This window comes from Macrobrachium nipponense, chromosome 17 (assembly GCF_015104395.2).
Source record: "Macrobrachium nipponense isolate FS-2020 chromosome 17, ASM1510439v2, whole genome shotgun sequence".
Classification (NCBI taxonomy): Eukaryota; Metazoa; Arthropoda; class Malacostraca; order Decapoda; family Palaemonidae; genus Macrobrachium; species Macrobrachium nipponense.
In genome coordinates, this window is record NC_087210.1 from 30,828,675 (window position 1) to 30,855,599 (window position 26,925).

The 26,925-nt window shown below is 45.0% G+C and overlaps 1 protein-coding gene across 1 annotated transcript in view; it reads left to right on the plus strand.

Annotated features, from left to right (window-relative positions):
• The window catches only part of LOC135196165 (uncharacterized), a 103,894-nt gene that overhangs the window by 12,560 nt on the left and 64,409 nt on the right, over positions 1-26,925 (plus strand). Inside the window, exon 3 of the mRNA XM_064222741.1 lies at positions 7,942-8,139. Within this exon, the coding sequence (XP_064078811.1) occupies positions 7,942-8,139 (198 nt within the window). The remainder of the gene's footprint in view (positions 1-7,941; positions 8,140-26,925) is intronic.

Below are 26,925 nucleotides of genomic sequence, written 5' to 3' on the forward strand. Positions count from 1 at the left end.
AGATCAAAATCCATAATTCATCTGTGAGTGTCCCTAGCAAAAACTAAGGGGCACCCACTACATCATCATAAAAGCAGCTAAGACACCAGGTGAATGTAAATGAACACGGTAGGAATAGACGAACTGTTGGGTGAAGCAGGTAGAAAGGAGGACTGAATCTTCTACTACAAATAACTAGAATCAGGGGAAACTATGTTTCCCGCTGCTACTGCTGAAAATTTCAGAGCTTCCAAGGACTTAAGGTAATGGCGTTTGAACACTGTCGGCGATTTCCATCGGTATACTTTTTCAACTCATCGAAGTTCATGTGTTGGAAATAATTAATTGAGGTGGCTACGTGCCCTAACATCATGTGCTTTCGGGAAAGAGTCAGGATTGGCTTGCTTAATAAAGTACAGGATTTGCTGCCTGATGCCTTTAATGGATAAAGTACCACCTTTTTCCCTCTTAAAGAGGGGACCCGATGAGGATGAGGAGGTCCTGGACAGAAAGGCTCGTAAGGTTGTAACTGGGCAAAGAGATACATCTTGTGGAAGGGTAGTACCTTCCAAGGTTCCCACCTCATCAAAGGATCTTCATTCTTTGCTAAAAAGCTACGTTCCGGAGAAAGTAGTACTTCCCCTGTGGGAAGGAATTGAATATGATCCGGATCTCTGGATAAGCCGACAGTTCTGAAATTCTTGCTCCTGAAGCTAAGCTTAATAAAAACAGGGTTTTCCTTAAGAGCATTATAAACGAGCATGTGTCATTATCGGTTTCTGAAGCCAGTTTTAGAACATCGTTTAAGAAGCCATGAAACTGACGTAGGCCTTACAGAAGGTCTAAGTCTAGCACATGCCTTAGGAATAGACGAGAAGTAGGAATCCGTCAAGTCTATGTTGAACCCAAATTGAAATATCTTTTTCAAGGCTGACTTGTTGTCGTAATCGTGCTAGCTGCTAAACCTTTTTCAAATAAGGATCTGAAAAAGGATATAGCTGAATTAACTGTCATGATTCTAATATCAGGTTCTCTCAGGAAGATTGCTAACTTTTTGACAGCAGCATCGTACTGTCTCAAAGTTGAATCCCTTTTATCGGATTCCAAGAAGAGACTATTCTGAGGGTCAATAGTTCGCATCCTCTTTTTGCCGCAAACTTCATGAAATCCATAAAGTTAGGGTTTTGAGAATCCCTGAGGAAGCGAACACAGTCTTCGTTTGTACTGACTGGGAGAGCTTGGGATTGGGGATCCGAAGAGGACGAAGGCCCAGCTCCAGAATTAGGGGATACCAATTGCTCTTCGGCCAGTCTGGTGGGGCTACTAGAGCCACTTGACCCTTGAACGTCCTGAGTTTGTTTAAAACTTTCATAAGAAGATTCACTGGGGAAAGACATAAATCTTCTTCCAGTTGTTCCAGTCTAGAGCCAGGGCGTCCGTGGCATAGGCCAGAGGGTCCAGGTTGGGGGCTACATAACAGGGAAGTTTGTGATTCGCTTGAGATGCGAAGAGATCCACCTGTAGCCCTGGGACTCTTTGAAGGATCCATTGGAACGAACTGTTGTCCAGTGACCATTCCGACTCTAGGGGCACTGATCGGGATAACGCGTCTGCTATGACGTTTCTCACTCCAGCTATGTGAGTGGAGGAGAGATGCCAACTGAACTTGTCTGCCAGGGAGAAGATGGCTACCATCACATGATTTAGATGACGTGACTTGGAGCCTCCTCTGTTTATACAATGTACTACCACTGCGCTGTCCAGAACTAGCTTTATGTGGGAGTACTTTGGTGGGCGCAACCTTTTTAGAGTCAAGAACACTGCCATTGCCTCCAGTACGTTTATATGGAACTGACTGAACTGAGGTGACCAAGTTCCTTGAACCTTTTGGACCTGTGAATACCCTCCCCAACCGCTTAAGGACGCGTCTGTGTGGATGGTAATCCCTGGTGGAGGGAACTGAAGGGGGTACTGACACTTGACAAATTCTTGACTTTCGCCACGCCAGAAGACGATTCTTTAGAATCAGAGGGACTGAGGATAGTTTTGTCCCTGGCCCTGACATTTGCTCGTGAGCGCCAGATTCTGGTTAGGTCTTTCAGTTTGGCTTGTTTCATTAAGACGTTCGTCACTGATGCAAACTGGAGAGAACCCAGGATCCTCTCCTGAGCTCTCCTTGACGCCAGTTTGTGACTTAGAAATTGCTTGACTGACTTTCGCTATTTCTTTCCTTTTGGTTGATGGAATCGACAGAGTATGGGAGGATAGATTCCATTGAATGCCCAGCCACTGAAAGTCTGACTCTGGAGTGAGTCTTGACTTGGTCCTGTTTATCTTGAAGCCTAGATATTCCAGGAACTGAAATCACTTTCAGTGTAGCTCTGTTGCATTCCTCGACTGTTTTGAAGCCCAGATCAACCAATCGTCGGAGATACGCTACTACCATGAATCCCTTTGTGATCTGAGTTGTTTGCCACTACCGCTTGCCGCTTAGTTTCGTGAAAACACCCTGGGTGCCACGTTGAGTCCGAAGGAACTACCTTGAAGGAGAATGCCTGGTCTCCTATCTTGAAACCCCAGATACGGACGGAAGTGTCTTGCAATAGGGATATGATAGTAGGGCGTCTGTAAGATCGATAGAGGTGGTGACGGCCCCACGGGGAAGTAAGGTCGCACTGTGAGATCGTGAGCATCTTGAACTTGTCGCAGCGGATGGCTAAGTTAAGCGGGACAAGTCTAAGATTAACCCTTCTTTTTTGTGAGCCTTTCTTTGGCACGCCTGAACAAGCGACCTTGAAATTTTAATCTCTTGACTCTCGCTATAGCTCCTTTCTGAATGAGGTCCTCTGCGTACTCTGTCAATTCTTTGGAAAGGAAGTTGACGGAAAAGGTCTGGATGGAGGTGGGTTCGTCAACCAGCTCCAACCCAGGCCTTTTGACACTATGCTCTGAGCCCATTTGCTGAAGTTCCACCGGTGGCGAAAGTGAAACAGCCTCCCTCTACCTGAAGTCTTCATTGGTTCTGGTAACCGCCTCGGCCTCCTCTGAAGTGCTTTCCCCTGTTAAAGGGGCCTCCCGATCCTCTCCACGAAAGGAACGCTTACCTCTGCCTCCCTTACCCGAGCGTCATACTTCTGTGAAGCTTGACTCTCGAAGGCTTGATTGTAAGCTGGAGAGATGGCGTAAGAGGTGGAGGGCTGAGGCTGAGGGGATATCACATAAATTGGCGTGATTGAGCCTTAGAGGTGGAAGGTTGGGCTGTTTGCACTAAGGGCACCGCTGGAACTTGCTGAGGAAAGCGTGGCTGCTTTTTCTGGTAAGGATGGAAACGCCTAGGTTCCTCTGTCCCTTACCTTTAGGTGTTAGGTCTTGTCTCCTCTTAGCCGTTAAGGCTCTGGTTCAGCCTCGTAGCCTCTGACTGGACTTCCTTCAACCATAGCTTCTGGGAAGAGATCTGCTCCCCAGATGTTAGACGAGAGTAACCTATTCGGCTCATGTCGAATGGTTGCCTCTTGTAGGACATGCTTCCTTACAATTCGTTCTAGCAGTGGCAAACTCAAACATATCCGACTGTACCGTTTGAGTCAGGGCTTTGGTCATGAGCTTAAAAAGCGGTTCTGAGCCATAAGCTATGGTTGCTACCTCGACATAGCCATAGAGTTAATTGATCTGGCTAATCGCGATTTCGCGTCAAATTCAGCCTGAATAAGGCCATCTGGGAGCCTTGGTAGCTTTTCACCAAACTGCTCCATAGCACAGTCCACCGGTTTGAGTTTTGCCACAGCTGAGAAGGTGTTTTGGCAAGTCCTCCCACAATTCTCCGGCTGAGGGGAGCAACGGAGATGTGGGATCTGCTTCCTTCAATTGAGGCATGGGTTCCCCCTTCTGGCCGCTGGGATGGTAGACCTCGCGATCTTTGTCAGGAACGGGAGCGGGGTACTCTCATCCATTGTGAAAATGGTAAAGGGACTCTTGAAAGGTTGTATCCTGGTATTAGAACAATCCATGTCCTCTAACCATCTGAGCCATTCTCTCTGAGCCTGGTCTCGTGAATAGAGGACTGTCTCCTTTGGTACCCTATCATCCGAACCATAGCTGAAGCTGTAAGCCTTGCGTAGCCTATGAACGGAGGCTGGAGGTCTTCCGGGAAGAACTCGAAGTCCTCTATCCTTCGAGTTCCGAATTCCGGTATGGAAATGAGACCGTCTTGGAAGGGGGCGTATGACGCTACTCTCCATGGATTTGTTTCATCGAGAAAGGAGGTAGCGAGTCATACGGAGGAAGCTGAGTTCCACTCGTATTGGGAAAGTGGAGGAGAGGCTAGAGGGGCTTCTCTCAGTCCGGCTATAATGGAGTCTTGGGAAGTAATCCTATCCGACAGACGAGAGATCATTTGTTCCATGCTACTCTTTAGGGACCCCACCAGGTCGCCCCACCTGTTGCAACAGGCCAGCATTGGAGTCCAAGGCCGGAGCTGCTGCGGAGGTGGAGGGGGTGGCTCTGAATCGGAACCAAGGTAGCGGAACCGGTGACTCTGCCGGGGTGCGAGATCTCTCTCTGGAGGATTTACTCCTCGAGGACTTAGAGCCGGAGCACTAGAAGCTTTAGACCTGTCTGCTCCGGGATTCGCAGCCGGAGACTTACGTGAGGAGGATGACGCCGAAGTCGACTTCTTAGACGACGACGACGTCTTAGTCAAGGATTTCACTGCTTGACCCTTGACCTTAGGTCTAACCGAAGCGTCAGGAGGAGTATAATTCATCACCTGTAAAGCCTTGGAAGGATGGAGAGGTTGCAGGAGTAGAAGAAACAGTTACACCCAAGGGTGACCCTTGGGTGTCCACCCTACTTACCTCGACCAACAGGTCGTCTACACCTACCATAGGTTCCACATTAATATCTAGAGTCGCGACGTACCGTGGAGATATCCTGGTCTTGATCAGTTAATGAGGCAGCCAGCTGTTGTTGGATGAAGGCGATAGTAGGGCCGCCTCTACTGGGTCGACGTATCCTGTCGCCTTGCCTCCGGGGAAGATTAACAGCGCCAACCGCTTCTCCAAGATGTAGGGCATACCCTTGGCGGCGTTCTTCCCAAAACCGCGACCCAGGCCCGCAGGGTTGCCAGTGCGGTATCCTTCACTGCCGGCGCCTGGAAGAGAGGGCGTAGATTAGATTTAAGAATCACTTAAAACTAAAACTTAAAATATAACTTAAACTTTAGATGCCTTAAGTTAAAGTGGATGATGAAAACTTAAGCACTAAAACAGAAGCGGAGCAGCTACCGCGAGATGGAATACTCACCCCTTCTAAAAGCTGGCTCACCAGATCGTAACATATGGTACACGTCTCATGGTACCAGACCTGGATGTCCCCGTGCAGCGTCGCGCATGGAGCATGGGACCGGCAAACTTCGTGTCCACATGGGTCCTGAAGTGTGGCGGCGCATCCCGGATGCTCACAGTTGGTGGCCTGTAAGTGGGAAGAGACATGAGTATCTTAAAGAATAACACTTACAGGCTAAAGGACAGAAGAACTCCGTTGCATGCCGGAGCTCGGAAAAAATTTGGGCATAACCCCCCCTGCCTCGCCTGAATAGGCTATAATCCCAGAGATATCCGGTAAGACATGTAAGGGAGGGGGGGAAAAGGTTTAAGATACTTAAGATAAACTTATAGTTAATCTAATAACGCTTAAACCTAAAACTCAAACGAACCGGACCAAGTCCAGTGCGTAGCGGAGTTTTAGTAACTCAGCAATGCGGTAAGGTTAGCAGGGACCCACCGTATGTTCCGGTCCACTCTACTGGGTGGACTAACATCTTCCCTGCTAGATGCCAGGACTCCGATCAGGAAAGGAGTCCTAGCAAGGTCGGGAAGAGCGAGGAGACATACAGGCTCGAGCGAACCGGAGCGACAAGGAAGCAACGGATGGGGGGAAAGGCCAGTACCCCCCACCACATCACCACCACGGGCCGGACCGAGAAGCCGGAGAGGTCGCGTCCAGTCTGGGTCTGTCCCGTCTCCCTGGCCCCTCCGCCTGGGGGAGAGAGGGAGGCATGCTCGGGTATGTGGAGCGAGCGTGGGCAGACCGACCCACCCTCCCCCGACTCTATGGAAGAGAGAGGAGGGGGAAGGGGGGAGGGGGACTGGGGCAGGCGTCTGGCTGTCTCGTGATCGCGTAGTGACCACGAGGCGGTAAGACTAAAATAAGACAACAACTAAGCCTAGGAACCAACCAACTGATCAGAAGATGATGCTAATCGGTAAGCAACTGAACTGAAAAGTCGGTTAGGCATATGGCTCAAGGGAGCCAGGACCTAGGCTAAGCCAGACGCCTAACTAACCTAACCATAACAAAATATATGGTATAAGAAAATAAAATAAAAGAAAGAAAACAATATAGTAGGAGAAAAAATCCAGGAGTGTACGACTAACCCGAAGGAAAGTCTACCACTCAAAGCTAGTCAGAGGCCGATACTAAGAGCCGGGACTAGGGTCTGGAAAGAAGAAGCCTACATAAGGTAAAAGACATGCATGCATGACAAACCTGAGTAGACAGTACCCTAAGTAAAATGGATAATAAATATAGAGCGTACATAGATAAGGGGATGTTCTAGGTATGGGAGACCGAGAACGAACCCACCACGCGGCAGAACCATGCTGCCATGCTTCCGACCCCGGAGTTCGTATTTATACCTAAAAAACGGCAATACTGACTGAGGGCCGGAAAAAACCAACTAACCATAAATACTGAGTACTTAACTTAGCTGCTGCAATAGCTGCACGCTCCATCATAGATAAATCCAACGAAAGGGCACAAAAAACACAGAGAGAAAAATATCACGTGTGACTCGTGTGCGCTAACTGAAAAGGATGGCCACCAGAGGCGCAGCAGTCGGCAGCATGGGATGGAGTAGTAGTAGTACGAGCTGCTCACTCTGTGGGTCGGCTCTCCTCATGGAGGGTTTTTGTTGTGGGAGATTTCTATTGGTATTTGGCTCGTGGTAGTGGTCTCACTCGCCTAGTGTTCATACCGACACCCTCTTGGAGGCGTGAGCGAGTCAGTTATACGACTGTTTTCTTTTTCTTTATTTTATTTATTCTCTGGTATGTGTTAGTACATTTACCCTAGAAATAATAGATTAAAGGATATTTCGCGCAGCGACACGAGCTGAGCCCAGAAAAAAATATTCAAATCAGAGGTGATGATAATGTAAGTAAAAATATAGGTCACAGTCAATAATTTGGAAGTCAGTTTGAGAAAATTTAATTTTAGCAGTTTAATGTATGCTGGAAAATATGCTCTTCTTTGTTAATAAAAAATGATGTAATTGTTCTGTGAAAGCCACTTGGGCATGCAATAAACTGACAGCTTTTAAAATGCCCAATTTTTCCCATCCTGTGAAGTATCAAAGGAAAATTCCCATTTCTTTTCATTTTGGGGATCTTTAGCTTCATACAATCAGCTGAGTGATTGTTGTATGTAAGTCTGTGCCACTTTTATATTATGTGCTGCATTTCATTTGTATTCATATTTTAATTTTTGTACATGTTTTGATACAGGCTTACCTCGTATCGTAATGTTGGTTTCTCACTTGAGAGATGAAGAGGAACGCCAAACATTAAAGGAACAAAAGGAATAGTATATAAAGAAAAAAAATACATATCTCCAGATTCTGTTAAAATTTAATCTTGAAGGTTTCATATTAAAGTTTTTGTTTGTTAATTATGTACTGGTAATTTTTTGATGAATCAAGTTGTCAGGTGTCCTATTTTTACTTTCTTGCTTGTCATAATATTTTTGAACTGTTTTAATTATGGTAACATGTTTGTCTTGTGCACAGGTGTGGTTTGCTTAGAGTAATACCATGGTTGCTATTTCATCACACCTAAGGTGTCTGTCAGGTTTTTAGTGCTGGAAGTTAATGCTATACATCTCTCTTAACAAGTAGGGTTTTTTCAGGCAAACATAAAACGTGAGAAAACTGAACGTGATCCAACTGCACCTAAGAGACCAAGTAATGCATTTCTACAGTTTTGCCAAGAGCAGAGAGATGCTACTACTGCACAGTATCTTCAGACGGGTAGGCCATTAGACAAAAAACAGTTAACAAAAGTTCTAGCTGCCCGCTGGAATGTATTACCAGAAGATGAAAAGAAGGTAAGATTTTTAATAAATATTATTATTTGGAATGAATCTGACCTACTGTTAAAGTTAGCTTATACACTTGGCTTATCCACCAGGACTGTTTCTGTAATCACCTCTTTCCCATTAGGTGATGGAGTTTTTACATCCTTGTCAGAATTCTGTATGCCATGTCCTTATGCAGATGGTGTGAATTGTCTTTAGTAATAATTTTGATGATTTCTGGCTGGTTTTCTCATGAACTGTATTGTGCTTGATTTTTGTTTTTGCATTATGTCATCTACAAAAAATTAGAGGGAAGAGTTTGTGGAAACCAAATGTTTTGGTTGTGCATAATGGTCATGTAGCCTAGGTGTTAGCATGGCTGTTGAGGCACGTGTGTGGTTTTCTTGATGTGAAGATAATAAGGAGTGATCTGATTAGAGGATGAAAATTTTGTGAAGTATCGGAAGATGTAAGAGGCTGATAGATTACTTAGATGATTCGTTAGGGTACACCTTAAGCCAACTAGTGCTGCAGCAGATGAGTAGAAAAATACTTCAGTTTGTGATACAAGCATAAAATTGGGCACAGGTGCTCATTTTAACCCCCTCTTTTGAAATATCTGTGTGTCCACGCAAAATTTCAATATGGCTGCCACTTTTCAAGATGGCCACTAGTAGTTGTTTCAATTTCTGACACTGAGTAAATCGTCGTTGAAATACTAAATACATCAACCATTATTCAGATAATTTCTTCCTTGGTAGAAGAGTTAATTGAAAACATCAACAGAGCTCCCACTACTATATTTGCCATTGTGAGAAAGATGGTGTACAAAATGGCCACCATGAGTCATTTTGTTTGATAACACTGCAACTAAGATATGCCTACGTTTATTAGGCCATTTAATCTGTTTCTAGCATTGCTATCGGCCTAGTATCAATATTACATCTTGGAATGGGACCCCTTAATGGTACTGAAAAGTATGCAGTCACAAGATTATAATGGAATATGATAACAAAGTATTTTATCAATGTTAGAGCACTGTCTCAGTGATTTTTTTAAGCCTGAAATGAACACAGCAGTTTAAAGATGCATGATGTCACCCTGTAGTGTGATGAAATTCTCGTTCAGATATACGTATCTGAAGCATCATTTGCAACATTATAGTAGTTATACCTCACATTATGATAACACCACACATTTGCAGCTACACTAAGCTATGCATGCAAACCCAAGCTTGTAGCATTCGCACCTGCCACAGCAACCAGACTTGCAGCCATATTTTGCAAGCTGTTCACAACTCTTTGCAATGGGGAAGTTGGCTGTCCAGAAGACTTTCCAGTCTTCGTCAATCTTTTCCCAACCCCAGTCAGCTGGACTCTGTTCTTCTGGCCGCCAGTGCAGAATTACCTGACCCATTACACAACCTGCCTGATATGCTACGTTTGGTATGTTGAATCAGAGCTGCTCGGGTTAGAGGGATGGCTTCATATGCTTTCTGGCAAAGAAGTCAAGTCTGGCCTCATCCACGTTGTCAACAGTGCTTGACCTGTCATATATGAGGACCACAAAGTTCTTCAGAATCTTTAAATCACCATCTTTGATGGTTGGTGGGTACCTGCTGAGTTTGGAAAGAACGGGAGTGATCTCTGGAAAAATGTCATATGTCTGTCATGCCTCTTTCTTTCCTTTATTTCTAAAGGACAAGACTGCATCACAACCTATAAGTTCATGGAAGAATGGCATGCCTTTGGCCTTCCCTTGACCAACATTGTTGTACAGGTTGTGAATGCCAATCCATCGAAGGCTCTGTCCTTGGTCAAATACGAGCCACTACTGCAGACCCATGCTTTGCAGAGTTGGGAAGACACCCAAACCAATGACAAGGACATCTGTATCATTGGCTTTGACTATGGTAGACTTACTCCCTTGTCCTGCCCCTTGAGTATGTTCCTTGACGTGGTGATAGGGTAAGGGATCCTGAATTCATGCTTGCAAAGACCAGATCCTGACGGAATGCCTACAAAACTTTTGGCATTAACTGGCATGGACATTTCCACTTTCACAAAATTTTACTGCTTCAATGAGTCTAAGAAGGAGTCATGGTTTGGAGGGAATTTGAATTCGAAGCTAATTGTGGGAGTTGTGGTGGTGAGTTGCCACCCTATATGGTTTGGACCTAAGAGATTGTGATGGGATTTTCCCATTGCTATCTTGAGGGTGCAACCATCTCCAGGGATCAGCCATTGGAATCCAGGGGACTCCTGGCTTTTGTCTGGAAGCTCACCAATACGTTTGGAGTGGGAAGTCTGTCCCCATTAGTGGGGGCAGATCTCCCAGCAGGTAGATTAGCTTATACCTGGGCCACTGTAAACGTATTGGTGCTATCCTGAAAGGGTGGGTATGGGGCAGACTGGTGGGAAGCAACTTCTACATGTGCCATTGGTGGAGAATGGGGAACCCTGTCTAGTCCATGATACCTTCTTAGTCTTCCCAAGCAGCAGTTGTGTGTGTATGTTCCCCCCCCTTTTTTTTTATTTTTAAATTTCCATGACAGGTAAACATGATGTTACTTTGTTACTTTTTCATTTTTTCCATGCTGTGGTTGCAACTATTTGCATTTCAATAATGAGGAAAATATAGTAAATTAGGTAAGATTTTAGCTTAATTCTATGGAATTCCCAGTCTTGTTCTGGTAGATAAGTGGGAGTTGGTTGCAGCCCTAACTGTCAATCATTTTGACATACGTATTGACATGAAGGTTCTGGGTAAACTCTCTCTCTCTCTCTCTCTTCTCTCTTTCTTCTTCTCTCTCTCTCTTCTCTTCTCTCGTCTCTCTCTCTCTCTATCTCTCTCTCTCTCTCTCTCTCTCTCTCTCTCTCTCTCTCTCTCTCTCTCTCTCTCTCTCTCTCTCTACCAGCATCAACAATGCAGCATCTATTCAATGCATTTCCAGCTCATCTGAGGAACATATTAGGAGTGAGCGTAGATGTGTTTAAGAATAAGCTCGACAAATATCTAAGCTGCATCCCAGACCATCCAAGATTGGAAGATGCAAAATATACCAGAAGATGCATTAGCAATTTTCTGTTAGACATTAGAGGTGCCTCACACTGAGGGACCTGGGGAAATCCAAACAAGCTGTAAGGTAAGGTAAGGTAAAGGTCTCTGTCTATGAGATAAAATGGCTGTGCCTGAATATAGGCATAACCTGAGGGTAATATTGCAAAATGACTGTGAAATGATATCAAAGTGTTTTAGGATGATAGTTTAGGGTATATTTTGTGTAGGTTGATAGTTTAAGGTGTGAATTTGGTTTTTGAACAATTAAAATAGGTAGTTGTAAACATTTTTAGACGTGGTCTTTAGTGTTTGAACTTAAATAGGTAGTTATAAGCATTTTTAGAGGGGGGATGCCAAGTATTTGCAGATTTCAGTTATTTGATGGTGGCTATGGTCCCTTTTCCCCCATGATTACCGGGTGTTGACTGTATTCATGTCACTCCCTTTTTGATGAACCTTTCAGTTTGGTCCTGGTGGCCTTTCAGAAGGGCAAAGGATTTTCCCGTCAAGATGTAGCACACATACTTCCATATCCTGGTACACCTTCAGTCAAAGAAGAGTAGTGGACCCTACTATATCGCTGTTCAGCATTCTATGCTTCAGTTAGAGGCAGAGTTTTTTGTGGAATATTAATACAAATAAATTGCAGAAAATTTATTAATTCACAGATTTTTCATAGAGCAATATGAATTCGTAATGTGCGGACGTATAAAAAAGTTTAAAAAAAAAATTCACCATAAATCGAAATATTGTGCTAGAGACTTCTCGTTTGTTGCAAAATGAAGGTAATTGATTGAATATTGCTGACTGTAAGTGTTTTAGCTTACAATTGCAGTTTTCAACCATTTCGGTCGAGTTAAATTTGACCGAAGGTCGAATTTTTTCCATTTATTGTGATTTATATGAAAATATTTCAAAACTGATAAAAGCTACAACCATGAGTTATTTTTTGTTGTATTCTACATGAAATTGTGCACATTTTCATATATAAAACTTTAGAGACTTCCAATTTGTTGCAAAATGAAGGTAAATGATTGAATATTAATAGGATGTTAGAGTTTTAGCTTACAATTGCATTTTTCAACCATTTCGGTTGAGTCAAATTTGACCAAAGGTTGAAATTTTGGCACTTATCATGATTTATATGAAAATATTTCAAAACTGTTAAAAGCTACAACCATGGATTATTTTTTGTTGTATTCTACATGAAATTGCGCACATTTTCACGTATAAAACTTTATGTAACGGCTAATATAAAATGGGGCAAAAATTACGACAAAGTGACAAAAAATGTCTGAGATTCATCACTGGTGCTTTTCAGTGCGAGAAGAAAGAAATTCGCACATGCACGCCTGGGTAACGCTTGTTTACAAAAAACAAACAGCCTGATCCATGAACTCCAGCATCCCTCAAGGCGCGTGATGTCAAATTTTTTGCAAACTAGGCCTATAACTATTTTTCCGTGAATATTTAAAAAAAGTTTTTGTGGTCGACATACCGTACGTCCAATTAGCACCCGACAGACAATTTTAGTCGACGTTTAATATGTCCAGTAGGCGTTTAAGGGTTAATATTAATCAAATGTATATTTTAATGCATATTTGAATATTTAGGCACAGTGCTTAACTCCACTTGTGAATTCCCAGTGTTTTTCCTATCCACTGTAAAAAGGAAATGGGGTGGCTTGAATACTGTTTTAGAGAAATTGGCTGTGCCTGAATATAGGAGGAACTTTGTTGTAAGCCATATGTTTTTAAGGGTAATGTAAGATGACCTTCAAATTATATTAAAGTGTTTTAGGATGGTAGTAGAACATATCTAAAATATTCGTTGATTATTTTTGCAACCAAATACAATTTTTTGCTCGTAGGGCTTCCAAGAACTCGGCCGACGACTTCAAGCTGTGCCTATCTGGGACGTACGGGGTTAAGATGGTGTTGAGTTTCTTGGCCAACAGGTATGTAGGGGCAGGGATCTGGCTGATTATGGGGCGAGACAGTCAACGCCGCCTCTAACGCCCTGCATTTGCCACCCATAACGGGTGACCATGACTTAGGCTACATCTATGGGAATGTTAAGACCCATAAGTAAGGGAACCCCCTTCGCCCCATAATCAGCCAGATCCCTGCCCCTACGTACCTGTTGGCCAAGAAACTCAACACCATCTTAACCCCGTACGTCCCAGATAGGCACAGCTTGAAGTCGTCGGCCGAGTTCTTGGAAGCCCTACGAGCAACGCCCCCTGGAGGATGCATCGCTTCGATGGATGTAGAGTCCCTCTTTACCAACGTCCCCGTAGACGAGACCATACAAATGATCTTGGACAGAGTTTACAGGGACCCCGGCACTCCATCCTTAAACATCCCAGAGCATGCCCTTCGAGCCCTGCTGGAAATCTGTACTAAGAAGGCCCCTTTTGCTGATCACCGCAGCTATATGTACACCCAGATCGACGGCGTGGCGATGGGATCTCCCCTTGTGGTCCTTTTCGCCAATTTCTATATGGGTACCGTCGAAGAGAGGGTCTTCCAGAATTCCAACAAACCGAGGATGTACGTGCGCTACATTGATGACACCTTCGTCTGCGCCGACTCCCAGGATGAGATAGAGCAGCTGCGACGTGCATTCCACGACCACAGCTGCCTCACGTTCACGATCGAACATTGCAGACCGCTGCTCCCCTTCCTTGACGTTCTTGTCGAATAGCGAGATTCCGAATTCAGCACGAAGGTGTACACAAAGCCGACGAACCTGGGTATGTGCATGAACGGTGAGAGCGAGTGCCCTGAAAGGTATAAGCGCTCCACCATCAGCGCCTTCATCAGTAGGGCCCTCTCACACTGCTCCTCCTGGAATGATACACACAGTGAGTTGGAGCGCTCCGCCCAGGTCCTCATCGACAACGGACACACCAATCGTGCTGTTGATGAATCTATAAGGAAAAATATGGAAGCCTGGTACCACCAGGAACCCCACCTCAATGTTGCAGAGCCCATCAAGCTGTTCTACAAGGGACACTTCCACTGGAGGTACAAGGAGGACGAACAAGCCCTCAAAAAGATCATCGACGAAAATGTCAGCCCCGCCGACCCAGACAAAAATATTAAGTTAATTATCTATTATAAAACTAAGAAGACGAGCAGCCTGGTGATGAGAAACAACCCTTCGGTGCCCCTGCAGGATCCCTTGAAGAAGACGAATGTGGTCTACCGTTACACATGCCCCGTCCGAGGATGCCTCGGCAAATACGTCGGTATGACCTCCATGCGTTTCTCCAAGCGAATCTTCTGCCACGCTCAAGACGGAGCCATCTTCAACCACGCCAGGACTGCTCATAACAAACGGATAAAGAGAAATTATATTATTCCTAATATCGAAATAATAGACCAGACAACGGATCCCCGACGTCTGCGCCTCTTAGAAGCCCTCCATATAGGCAAGGAGAAACCAAATCTTAACATCACCCAAGAAACGTTTCTCCTTCCCACCGCCGCCCGGAGAGCAGCGAACGACCCCCCGACAATACCAGATGATCAGGAGCCCCCACGGGATGACAGGATTCCTGCTACGGACAGAATTCCTGTCGTTCATCCCCAGGTGCCACTATCCCCGAGACCGAGGCGAGATCCACGACTTCGTCCAAGACCGGCCCGACCAATGAGAATGCAACTCTAGGTCCGAGCCGCTATAAATACCGCCCCACAGACTTCCTTGCTTCAGTCTCTTCAAACGACTCGTCCGAGGATGACCTGCGAGAAGGTCGAAACGTTACGTAATACCAGATATACCAGCTATACCAGCACCAATACCAGCCCTTAAACCGAAGATGAACCCGGCACCGAACTGAACTACGCCTATGGAATAATACCAGCACTGACGACGACCCCTGCTTGACCTGGACCTGATATCCTGTTCCAATAAAAGATTACCTTCAGTATTTATTATTTTTGAAAATTCCCAATATGAATATTGGTCAGTTACTCAGAAACATCGCTGAGCTTGAGAAGCGAATTGTAAGGAAAATAGAAAAAACAATATATAAAATCAACTCGCTTAATTCTGCCATTCTTTTTAACAATAATAATAATAATAATAATATCCTTTATTTCAGCTCAGGGCCACATACATGGAATATACAAAGTACAGACAGTAACACACACAATCTAGATACATGAGACAACATGATAAAAAAAGTGAATACGTAATCGGCACTTATCCACAAAATAGCTGAGGTACCATAAAAGATAGTAATCATAATACTGGTAATAACAGTAATAATATTGGTGAGAAAAAAAATGCATTGAGAGTTATAACAGTTTAGTGCACAGATTATATAACTTAAATTTCAACTAGAGACCTTAGGTGGTACAGTAGTCAGGTCCAGAGGGCTAAATACAAAAATTGAGTGTAAAAAAAACTTTCTTTAACTCTATAGTATTTACAATAATAATGAAAAAGTAAAATATCAGCAATAAATATCCAGATTAAGTCCTTTAGGAGACAAAGGCCTCGTTTTCCCATCTTTCCCACAATTTAGATCTTCTTGCTTCACTCCTTATGATGCTTTGTATGAGCGAGTTGCTGTTGTTCATCACTCGGGTTACCAGACTGGACATTGTTTGCCTTACAATGATATTTAAATTGTCCAGGTGGTTTTCTATGAACATCTGTGTGGCAAAGTGGTAGCGGGGAGTGTTTGTGAGGCGTCTCAAAATGTCATTGTGCACAACAGTGATACCTCTCATGGTCTCTTGGGTATAGTTCGTCCAAAGGGAACACCCATAGATACTGTAGCAGTACGAGCGGAAGAGCAGTAGGTTCACGTCTAGGTGCCAGAAAGCAAACCTCCTTTTAATCATGTTGCCAGTTGCAGATAGTTTATGACGCCTCTGTTCAATGTCTGCTGTATCTTTTAGGTCGTCGGTGATAATGTGACCCAAATACAGAAATTCATGCATAAATTCTAGCTGATGGTTTCTGAGGAAAATTTGTGGTTATGTCAAAATCCTCTGCATATTGGTGGCAAGTGTTGATGAGTCATTGGAGACCTTGCAATGGGGAAATCAGAACTATATCATTAGTATAACAGAGGTTTATAGTTGTTTTATTGACGTGCATCCGATTGGGAGTGAGTTCTATTTGACATTCAAGGCATCTGTGTATGTATTAAACAAGTATGGAGAGAGAATGCCCCCTTGCCGAAGCCCGTTTAGGGAGCCGAAGGTGTACGATAATACGTTACCCCATTTGACACAGAACTGCTGTGTGGAGAACCAGCAATGTAAAATGCCAATTGGATATAGGGGTGTGCCTCTTTTATGCAGCTTCAGGAAGCGCTTCAGGTAGTTTAATCTGTCAAATGCTTTTCTCAGATCCACAAAACAAAGGAAAACAGGAGAGGCCGATGATAGGTAGTAGTTCAGCAATTCTTTCAGTATGTAGATGCAGATGTCGGTTGAGTGGTTTGCTTTAAACCCGAACTGGTTGTCAGTGGTGTGTAGAAAGGGGAAAAGTCTCACTGGAAGAACCGACTCGAGTATCTTCGATGCAATCGTTGCCAGGGTCAGCTGCATCCTTTAGCTTGTGTTTGATTAATGGTATCTAAGTGAGCTAAGAGTAGGAAGTCTGGAAGAAACTGGTGAATTATGCACACATTGAATAGGGCAGCTAGCAAAATGTAAATTATCAGATGGCAGAATTTGAAAGCCTCTGTGGGAAGACCATCACAGCCGGGCAATTTATTATTAGGTAGGCTGTTTATGACATCGCTGATGTTACCTGGCATAATACGGTCTGCAAAATGAAATTGAATATTGTCAGTAAGGAGGTTAGCTACATCCCTTCAGGAATCTTGATCATTTATGCAATTCAGGATATTGTTGAAGTGATCGCCCCACATACTTGCGATAGCCTCATCTACGACTGCTTCCCCTACTCTCTGTGATAGCTTTTTAGTTTTGGAATTTAAGGACTGGGTATCTTTCCAAAGACGAGGATAATCACCAGATTCTAAGTTTCTAGACATTGCATTGGCTCTTAGTTGTTTTTCATTTAATCTGCAGTGCTTAAGAGCAAGTTTGAACTGTGTTCTTGCCTGTCCCATTTGGCCTCCGCAGTAAAAACATATTGTGAGCATGTATACAGGTCTTTAACCAAGTCATTCCATCCAGTTATATTACGAGAATTACCTTGACAAAATCTATAGGCAGCCCTGCCCGAAGCAAGCATAGCAGAGATTATGCTTGAGTAGAATTCATTCAGATCCCTCCTGTGGCAGTCATTTCTACAGTTTGTGTTAGTATAAAGTAAGGCGTCTGCCGGTTGAACTATTGACCACAACCTGGTTTCCGTAGTCGCCCTAAAGTATCTGGTTTTTAAAATCCCAGTTTACTCCTAGTGGGCGGTCAGTTGGGGGTTCACAGTAGGGAGGGATGGGGTACTGAATGACACCTGTATTGGGATGTGATCGTAGCCTGTTGCAAGATCGTAGCAAATATTGCAGGTCATAATAGAATCATGAAGTTGTAGAGATGTGATGCAGTGCTCCAGCCAGGATGTTGTAATTGTGTCCGCTCTATTATGTACATATGAATAGGAGGGTGGGAGGGAGGAGCATTACTCGCTAATTTTGGAGAGCATGATTTTGACAGAAGCGAGTAAGTTCATTACGTATAAAATTGTTTTGTGGGGTGAGAGTTAAGGTCCCCAATTAAGGGATTTTGACGTAAGGAAAAATCTATTTTCTGAGCGATTGCTCGTGTCGCCAGCGAAATATCCTTTAATCTATTATTTCTAGGGTAAATGTACTAAACACATACCAGAGAATAAATAAAATAAAGAAAAAGGTCAGTATAACTGACTCGCTCACCCTCCAAGAGGATGTCGGTATGAACACTAGGCGAGTGAGACCACTACCACGAGCCAAATGCCAATAGAAATCTCCCACTACAAAAAACCCTCCATGAGGGGAGCCGACCCACAAGTGAGCACTCGTACTACTACTACTCCATCCCATGCTTGCCGACTACTGCGCCTCTGGTGGCCATCCTGAAGTTAGCAGACAATCTTGGGCGAAGGGATGGGTAGGGTGGGATTTCGCTGGGCGACACGAGCCAATCGCCAGAAATAGATTTTTCCTTACGTCAAAATCCCTTTTCTGGCTCAGCTCGTGTCGCTGCGCGAAATCGTACCAGAGAAATAGCACAAGATTGTAAACAAAATTAATAAAATAAATTAGAATAAGTCTCAAATAAAACAAAAGACAAAATAAATATAAAAAGAATATAATTGCTAAAAAGATACATATACACAGTGATACAAAAATAGAAATATGCTTAAATTACACTTAATTCTAATCATGTTTCTTAACATAAAGGTAATTTACATATATACAGAGGTAAAATGGCTTACATGCTAGTATCAAAATGGTATCTGTGTAAAGGCATGTATCAAAAATATTATAGCAATTAATATAATCAAATGAATAAATTAATCAACAATGATAATATATAAAGGAATGTATATGACTTAATATACAAAACCCGTAATCATTATAAATAAGATGTATCCCCTAGCATAAATAAGGGGGTAACATCCATGAGATCAATATCTATAATCATCTGTGAGTGTCCCTAGCAAAAAAAAATAAGGGGCCCCACTACACCATCATAAAAGCAGCTAAGACACAAGGTGAATGTAAATGAACAAGGCAGGAATAGACGAACTGTTGGGTGAGGCACGGTAGAAAGGAGGACTGAATCTTCTACTACAGATTAGCTGAGAGTCAGGGGAAACTATGTTACCCGCTGCTACTGCTGAAAATTTCAGAGCTTCCAAGGACTTAAGGTAATGACGTTTGAACACTGTCGGCGATTTCCATCCGGTTGGAAATAATTAATTGAGGTGGCTACTGCTCTGACATCATGTGCTTTCGGAAAGAGTCAGGATTGGCTTGCTTAATAAAGTACAGGATTTGTTGCCTGATGCCTTTAATGGATAAAGTTCCACCTTTTTTCCCTCTTAAAGAGGGGACCCGATGAGGATGAGGAGGTCCTGGACAGAAAGGCTCGTAAGGTTGAAACTGGGCAAAGAGATACATCTTGTGGAAGGGGTAGCACCTTCCAAGGTTCCACCTCATCAAAGGATCTTCATTCTTTGCTAAAAAGCTACGTTCCGGAGAAAGTAGGACTTCCCCTGTGGGAAGGAATTGAATATGATCCGGATCTCTGGATAAAGCCGACAGTTCTGAAATTCTTGCTCCTGAAGCTAAGCTTAATAAAAATAGGGTTTTTCTTAAGAGCATTATAAACGAGCATGTGTCATTATCGGTTTCTGAAGCCAGTTTTAGAACATCGTTTAAGAACCATGAAACTGACGTAGGCCTTACAGAAGTCTAAGTCTTTAGCACATGCCTTAGGAATAGACGAGAAGTAGGAATCCGTCAAGTCTATGTTGAACCCAAATTGAAATATCTTTTTCAAGGCTGACTTGTTTGTCGTAATCGTGCTAGCTGCTAAACCTTTTTCAAATAAGGATCTGAAAAAGGATATAGCTGAATTAACTGTCATGATTCTAATATCTGATTCTCTCAGGAAGATTGCTAACTTTTTGACAGCAGCATCATACTGTCTCAAAGTTGAATCCCTTTTATCGGATTCCAAGAAGAGAATATTCTGAGGGTCAATATTCGCATCTCTTTTTGCCGCAAACTTCATGAAATCCATAAAGTTAGGGTTTTGAGAATCCCTGAGGAAGCGAACACACAGTCTTCGTTTTTTGTACTGACTGGGAGAGCCTGGGATTGGGGATCCGAAGAGGACGAAGGCCCAGTTCCAGAATTAGGGGATACCAATTGCTCTTCGGCCAGTCTGGGGCTACTAGAGCCACTTGACCCTTGAATGTCCTGAGTTTGTTTAAAACTTTCATGAGAAGATTCACTGGAGGGAAGACATAAATTTTCTTCCAGATGTTCCAGTCTAGAGCCAGGGCGTCCGTGGCATAGGCCAGAGGGTCCAGGTTGGGGGCTACATAACACGGCAGTTTGTGGTTCGCTTGAGATGCGAAGAGATCCACCCCTGTAGCCCTGGAACTCTTTGAAGGATCCATTGGACCGAACTGTTGTCCAGTAGACCATTCCGACTCTAGGGGCACTGATCGGGATAGCGCGTCTGCTATGACGTTTCTCACTCCAGCTATGTGAGGGGAGGAGAGATGCCAACTGAACTTGTCTGCCAGGGAGAAGATGGCTACCATGACATGATTTAGATGACGTGACTTGGAGCCTCCTCTGTTTATACAATGTACTACCACTGCGCTGTCCAGAACTAGCTTTATGTGGGAGTACTTTGGTGGGCGCAACTTTTTTAGAGTCAAGAACACTGCCATTGCCTCCAGTACGTTTATATGGAACTGACGGAACTGAGGTGACCAAGTTCCTTGAACCTTTTTTGACCTGGGAATACCCTCCCCAACCGCTTAAGGACGCGTCTGTGTGGATGGTGATCCCTGGTGGAGGGAACTGAAGGGGTACTGACACTGACAAATTCTTGACTTTCGCCCACGGCGAAGTCGATTCTTTAGAATCAGAGGGACTGAGGATAGTTTTTGTCCTGGACCTGACATTTGCTCGTGAGCGCCAGATTCTGGTTAGGTCTTTCAGTTTGGCTTTCATTAAGACGTTCATCACTGATGCAAACTGGAGAGAACCCAGGATCCTTTCCTGAGTCCCCTCCTTGACGCCAGTTTGTGACTTAGAAATTGCTTGACTGACTTCGCTATTTCTTTCCTTTTGGTTGTGGAATCGACAGGAGTATGGGAGGATAGATTCCATTGAATGCCCAGCCACTGAAAGTTTGACTCGGTGGAGTGAGTCTTGACTTGGTCCTGTTTATCTTGAAGCCTAGATATTCCAGGAACTGAATCACTTTCAGTGTAGCTCTGTTGCATTCCTCGACTGTTGAAGCCCAGATCAACCAATCGTCGAGATACGCTACTACCATAATCCCTTGTGTCCTGAGTTGTTGCACTACCACTTCCGCTAGCTTCGTGAACACCCTGGGTGCCACGTTGAGTCCGAAGGGAACTACCTTGAAGGAGAATGTCTGGTCTCCTATCTTGAAACCAGATACGGACGGAAGTGTCTTGCAATAGGGATATGATAGTAGGCGTCTGTAAGGTCGATTTTTAGAACGGTGGTGACGGCCCACGGGGAAGTAGGTCCGCACCTGCGAGATCGTGAGCATCTTGAACTTGTCGCAGCGGATGGCTAAGTTTAAGCGGGACAAGTCTAAGATTACCCTTCTTTTTTGTGAGCCTTTCTTTGGCACGCTGAACAAGCGACCTTGAAATTTTAATCTCTTGACTCTCGCTATAGCTCCTTTCTGAAGGAGGTCCTCCGCGTACTCTGTCAATTCCTTGGAAGGAAGTTGACGGAAAGGTCTGGATGGAGGTGGGTTCGTCAACCAGCTCCAACCCAGGCCTTTTGACACTATGCTCTGAGTCCATTCGCTGAAGTTCCACCGGTGGCGAAAGTGAAACAGCCTCCCTCCTACCTGAAGTTCTTCATTGGTTCTGGTAACCGCCTCGGCCTCCTCTGAAGTGCTTTCCCCTGATTAACAGGGGCCTCCAGATCCTCTCCCACGAAAGGAAAAACGCTTACCTCTGCCTCCCTTACCCGAGCGGTCATACTTCTGTGAAGCTTGACTCTCGAAGGCTTGATTGTAAGCTGGAGAGATGGCGTAAGAGGTGGAGGGCTGAGGCTGAGGGGATATCACATAAATTGGCTCTGATGAGCTTTAGAAGTGGAAGGTTTGGGCTGTTTGCACTAAGGGCACCGCTGAACTTGCTGAGGAAAGCGTGGCTGCTTTTTCTGGTAAGGTTGGAACGCCTGGGTTTCCTCTGCCCCTTACCTTTCGCTGTTAGGTCTTGCCTCCTCTTAGCCGTAAGGCCCCAACGGTCCTTAAGGCTCTGGTTCAGCCTCGTAGCCTCTGACTGGACTTCCTTCACCATAGCTTCTGGGAAGAATCTGCTCCCCAGATGTTAGACGAGAGTAACCTATTCGGCTCATGCCGAATGGTTGCCTCTTGTAGGACATGCTTCCTACAATTCGTTCTAGCAGTGGCAAACTCAAACATATCTGCCTGTACCGTTTGAGTCAGGGATTTGGTCATGAGCTTAAAAAGCGGTTCTGAGCCATAGGCTATGGTTGCTACCTCGGTCATAGCCATAGAGTTAATTGATCTGGCTAATCGCGATTTCGCGTCAAATTCAGCCTGAATAAGGCTATCTGGGAGCCTGGGTAGCTTTTCACCAAACTGCTCCATAGCACAGTCCGGTTTGAGTTTGCCAGCTGAGAAGGTGTTCGGCAAGTCTTCCCACAATTCTCGGCTGAGGGGAGTAACGGAGATGTGGGATCTGCTTCCTTCAATTGAGGTATGGGTTCCCCCTTCTGGGCCGCTGGGACTGGTATAGACCTCGCGATCTTTGTCAGGAACGGGAGGGCGGGGTACTCTCATCCATTGTGAAAATGGTAAAGGGACTCTTAAAAAGTTGTATCTTGGTATTAGAACAATCCATGTCCTCTAAACACCTGAGCCATTCTCTCTGAGCCTGGTCTCGTGAATAGAGGACTGTCTCCTTTGGTACCCTATCATCCCGAAACCATGGCTGAAGCTGTGAGCCTTGCGTAGCCTATGAACGGAGGCTGGAGGTCTTCCGGGTAGAACTCGAAGTCCTCTATCCTTCGAGTTCCAAATTCCGGTATAGAAATGAGACCGTCTTGGAAGGGGGCGTATGACGCTACTCTCCATGGGTTGTTCATCGAGAACGGAGGTAGCGAGTCATACGGAGGAAGCTGAGTTCCACTCGTATTGGAAAGTGGAGGAGAGGCTAGAGGGGCTTCTCTCAGTCCGGCTATAATGGAGTCTTGGGAGGTAATCCTATCCGACAATCGAGAGATCATTTGTTCCATGCTACTCTTTAGGGAGGGGACCCAACCAGGTCGCCCACCTGTTGCAACAGGCCAGCATTGGAGTCCAAAGCCGGAGCTGCTGCGGAGGTGGAGGGGTGGCTCTGAATCGGAACCAAGGGTAGCGGAACTGGTGACTCTGCCGGAGTGCGAGATCTCTCTCTGGAGGATTTACTCCTCGAGGACTTAGAACCGGAGCTAGAAGCTTTAGACCTGTCTGCTCCGGGATTCCCAGCCGGAGACTTACGCGAGGAGGATGAAGCCGAAGTCGTCTTCTTAGACGACGACGTCGTCTTAGTCAAGGATTTCACTGCTTGACCCTTGACCTTAGGTCTAACCGAAGCGTCAGGAGGAGTATACAATTCATCACCTGTAAAGCCTTGGAAGGATGGAGAGGTTGCAGGAGTAGAAGAAACAGTTACGCCCAAGGGTGACCCTTGGGTGTCCACCCTACCTACCTCGACCAACAGGTCGTCTACACCTACCATAGGTTCCACATTAATATCTAAAGTCGCGACGTCCGTGGAGATATCCTGGTCTTGGTCAGTTAATGAAGGCGATAGTTGGGGCCGCCTCTACTGGGTCGACGTATCCTGTCGCCTTGCCTCCGGGGAAGATTAATACCGCCAACCGCTTCTCTAGGATGTAGGGCATACCCTTGGCGGCGTTCTTCCCAAAACCGCCGACCCAGGCCCGCAGGGTTGCCAGTGCGGTATCCCTCACTGCCGGCGCCTGGAAGAGAGGGCGTAGAATAGATTTAAGAATCACTTAAAACTAAAACTTAAAGTATAACTTAAACTTAGATGCCTTAAGTTAAAGTGAATGATGAAAACTTAAGCACTAAAACAGAAGCGGAGCAGCTACCGGAGATGGAATACTTACCCCGTCTAAAAGCTGGCTCACCAGATCGTAACATATGGTACACGTCTCATGGTACCAGACCTGGATGTCCCCGTGCGGAGTCGCGCATGGAGCATGGGACCGGCAAACTTCGTGTCCACATGGGTCCTGAAGTGTGGCGGCGCATCCCGGATGCTCACAGTTGGTGGCCTGTAAGTGGGAAGACACATGAGTATCTTAAAGAATATCACTTACAGGCTAAAGGACAGAAGAACTCCGTTGCATGCCGGAGCTCGGAAAAAATTTGGGCATAACCCCTCCCTGCTTCGCCTGAATAGGCTATAATCCCGGAGAGTCCGGTAAAAGACAGTAAGGAGGGGGGATGGTTTAAGGTACTTAAGATAAACTTATAGTTAATCTAATAACACTTAAACCTAAAACTCAAACGAAACCGGACCAAGTCCAGTGCGTAGCGGAGTGTAGTAACTCAGCAATACGTAAGGTTAGCAGGGACCCACTGTATGTTCCGGTCCACTCTACTGGGTGGACTAACATCTTTCCGCTGGATGCCAGGACTCCGATCAGAAGGAGCCCTAGTAAGGTGGGAAAGAGCGAGAAGACATACAGGCTCGAGCTAGCACGGAGCGACAAGGTAGCAACGGATGGGGGAAAGGCCAGTACCCCACCACGTTACCACCCGGTCCGGACCGAGAAGCTGGAGAGGTATCGAGTCCAGTCTGGGTCTGTCCCGTCTCCCTAGCCCCTCCGCCTGGGGGAGAGAGGGAGGCAGGCTCGGGAATGTGGAGCGAGCATGGGCAGACCGACCCACCCTCCCCCGACTCTATGGAAGAGCGGGAGGGGGGGGAAGGTGACTGGGCAGGCGTCTGGCTGTCTCGTGATCACGTAGTGACCACGAGGCGGTAAGACCAAAACAAGACAACTAAGCCTAGGACAAATCAACTGATCAGAGAGATGCTATCGGGAAGCAACTGAACTGAAAAAAGCAGTGGCATATAGGCCCACTGGGCCAAAACCAACTGATCAGAGAGATGCTATAGGGGAAGCAACCAAACTGATGAGCTGGTAGTATAGGCTCAATGAGCCAGGACCTAGGCTAAGCCAGACGCCTAACTAACCTAACTATAACAAAATACATAGTATAATTAAATAAAAATAAAAGAAAGGTAAGCATATAGTAGGAGAAAAAACCCAGGAGTGTACGACTAACCCGAAGGTAAGTCTACCACTCAAAGCTAGTCAGAGGCCGATACTAAGAGCCGGGACTAGGGTCTGGATAGAAGAAGCCTACATAAGGTAAAAGACATGCATGCATGACAAACCTGAGTAGACAGTACCCTAAGTAAAACGGATAATTAATATAGAGCGTACACAGATAAGGGATGTTCTAGGTATGGGAGACCAAGAACGAACCCACCACGAGGCAGAACCATGCTGCCATGCTTCCGACCCAGAGTCCGTATTTATACCTAAAAAACGGCAAATACTGTATCAGGGCCGGAAAAAACCAACTAACCATAAATACTGAGTACTTAACTTAGCTGCTGCGATAGCTGCACGCTCCATTATAGAAAAATCCAACGAAAGGGCACAAAAAAAAACACAGAGAGAAAAATAGCACGTGTGACGTCGTGCGCTAACTGAAAAGGATGGCCACCAGAGGCGCAGTAGTCGGCAGCATGGGATGGAGTAGGTAGTAGTACGAGCTGCTCACTCTGTGGGTCGGCTCCCCTCATGGAGGGTTTTTTGTAGTGGGAGATTTCTATTGGCATTTGGCTCGTGGTAGTGGTCTCACTCGCCTAGTGTTCATACCGACATCCTCTTGGAGGGTGAGCGAGTCAGTTATACTGACCTTTTTCTTTATTTTATTTATTCTCTGGTATGTGTTAGTACATTTACCCTAGAAATAATAGATTAAAGGATATTTCGCGCAGCGACACGAGCTGAGCCCAGAAATATAAATATGATCAGCAGGAGAATTGTGAATAATACTGTGTGACTCCCCTAGGATCATGTAGTAATGTTCAAAATTATTGTTATTTTTCCATGGCATATAAATATTAATTACTATGATTTTAGAGTTCCCTACCGTCACTTGAAGCCCCAGCAATCTGTCATTCCTGTAGGTCATCACCTTCATCATATTGTCTAACGATTTGTGCCACAGGAAAGAAAGGCCCCCTTTCGGGCAACCATCTATGATTTGATCTGTAACTTACATCGATGAAGTCGAGAAGGTTCTGAAGTCTTCATGTATTGAATCTCAGATGGCAAGGTCATGTGGCCAGAGGAGTGTTTCTTGCAATGCAATGATGCCTTTGAAGTTTTTGCAGAATATGTTTAGGAGAGGAATGTTCTGCTTGAGGCCAAAAATATTCCAAGAGATAATGTTTAATGTATCCATGGCTACACACGAAGATGGGAGATGAATGCGTTGATCATTTGGCTGGATAGGGGTTAGCCAGGGGAGTGGGCAGTCACTCGCTGTGGGTGGTTGGCTGGCCCTTGCATTGGAAATTACCCTGGTTGGGGTTTCAGTAAGTCCCCCTGGGGGTGGTTGGTCCTAGATTAGGTTATATCTTGAAACTAATACATTAGGACTGAAATTCTCGCCTTTAAGAACATCGAGGTGTTGAAATAGGCAGATAATCCTGTAAGCCACTTTATGTTTACTTTTGCATGGGAGTTCGTGAGAGATGAGTGGGTGAGAGCCAGTGAGAAACTTAACTCTCTCCATTATGGCATCTAGCTTCACCAATGAGTGCCGATTGTGAATTACTACTTGACATCTCTTCTCAGGTGTCAGGCGAGGTGAAACACGAATGTTGGGCTCCGATCCAGTGGCCAAACGAGAGGTTTTCTCTACTTTCTGCTTTTTGTATGTGCCAGCTGTTAGACCCCTCATGATCACACTCACCTGCATCTAAGATGGG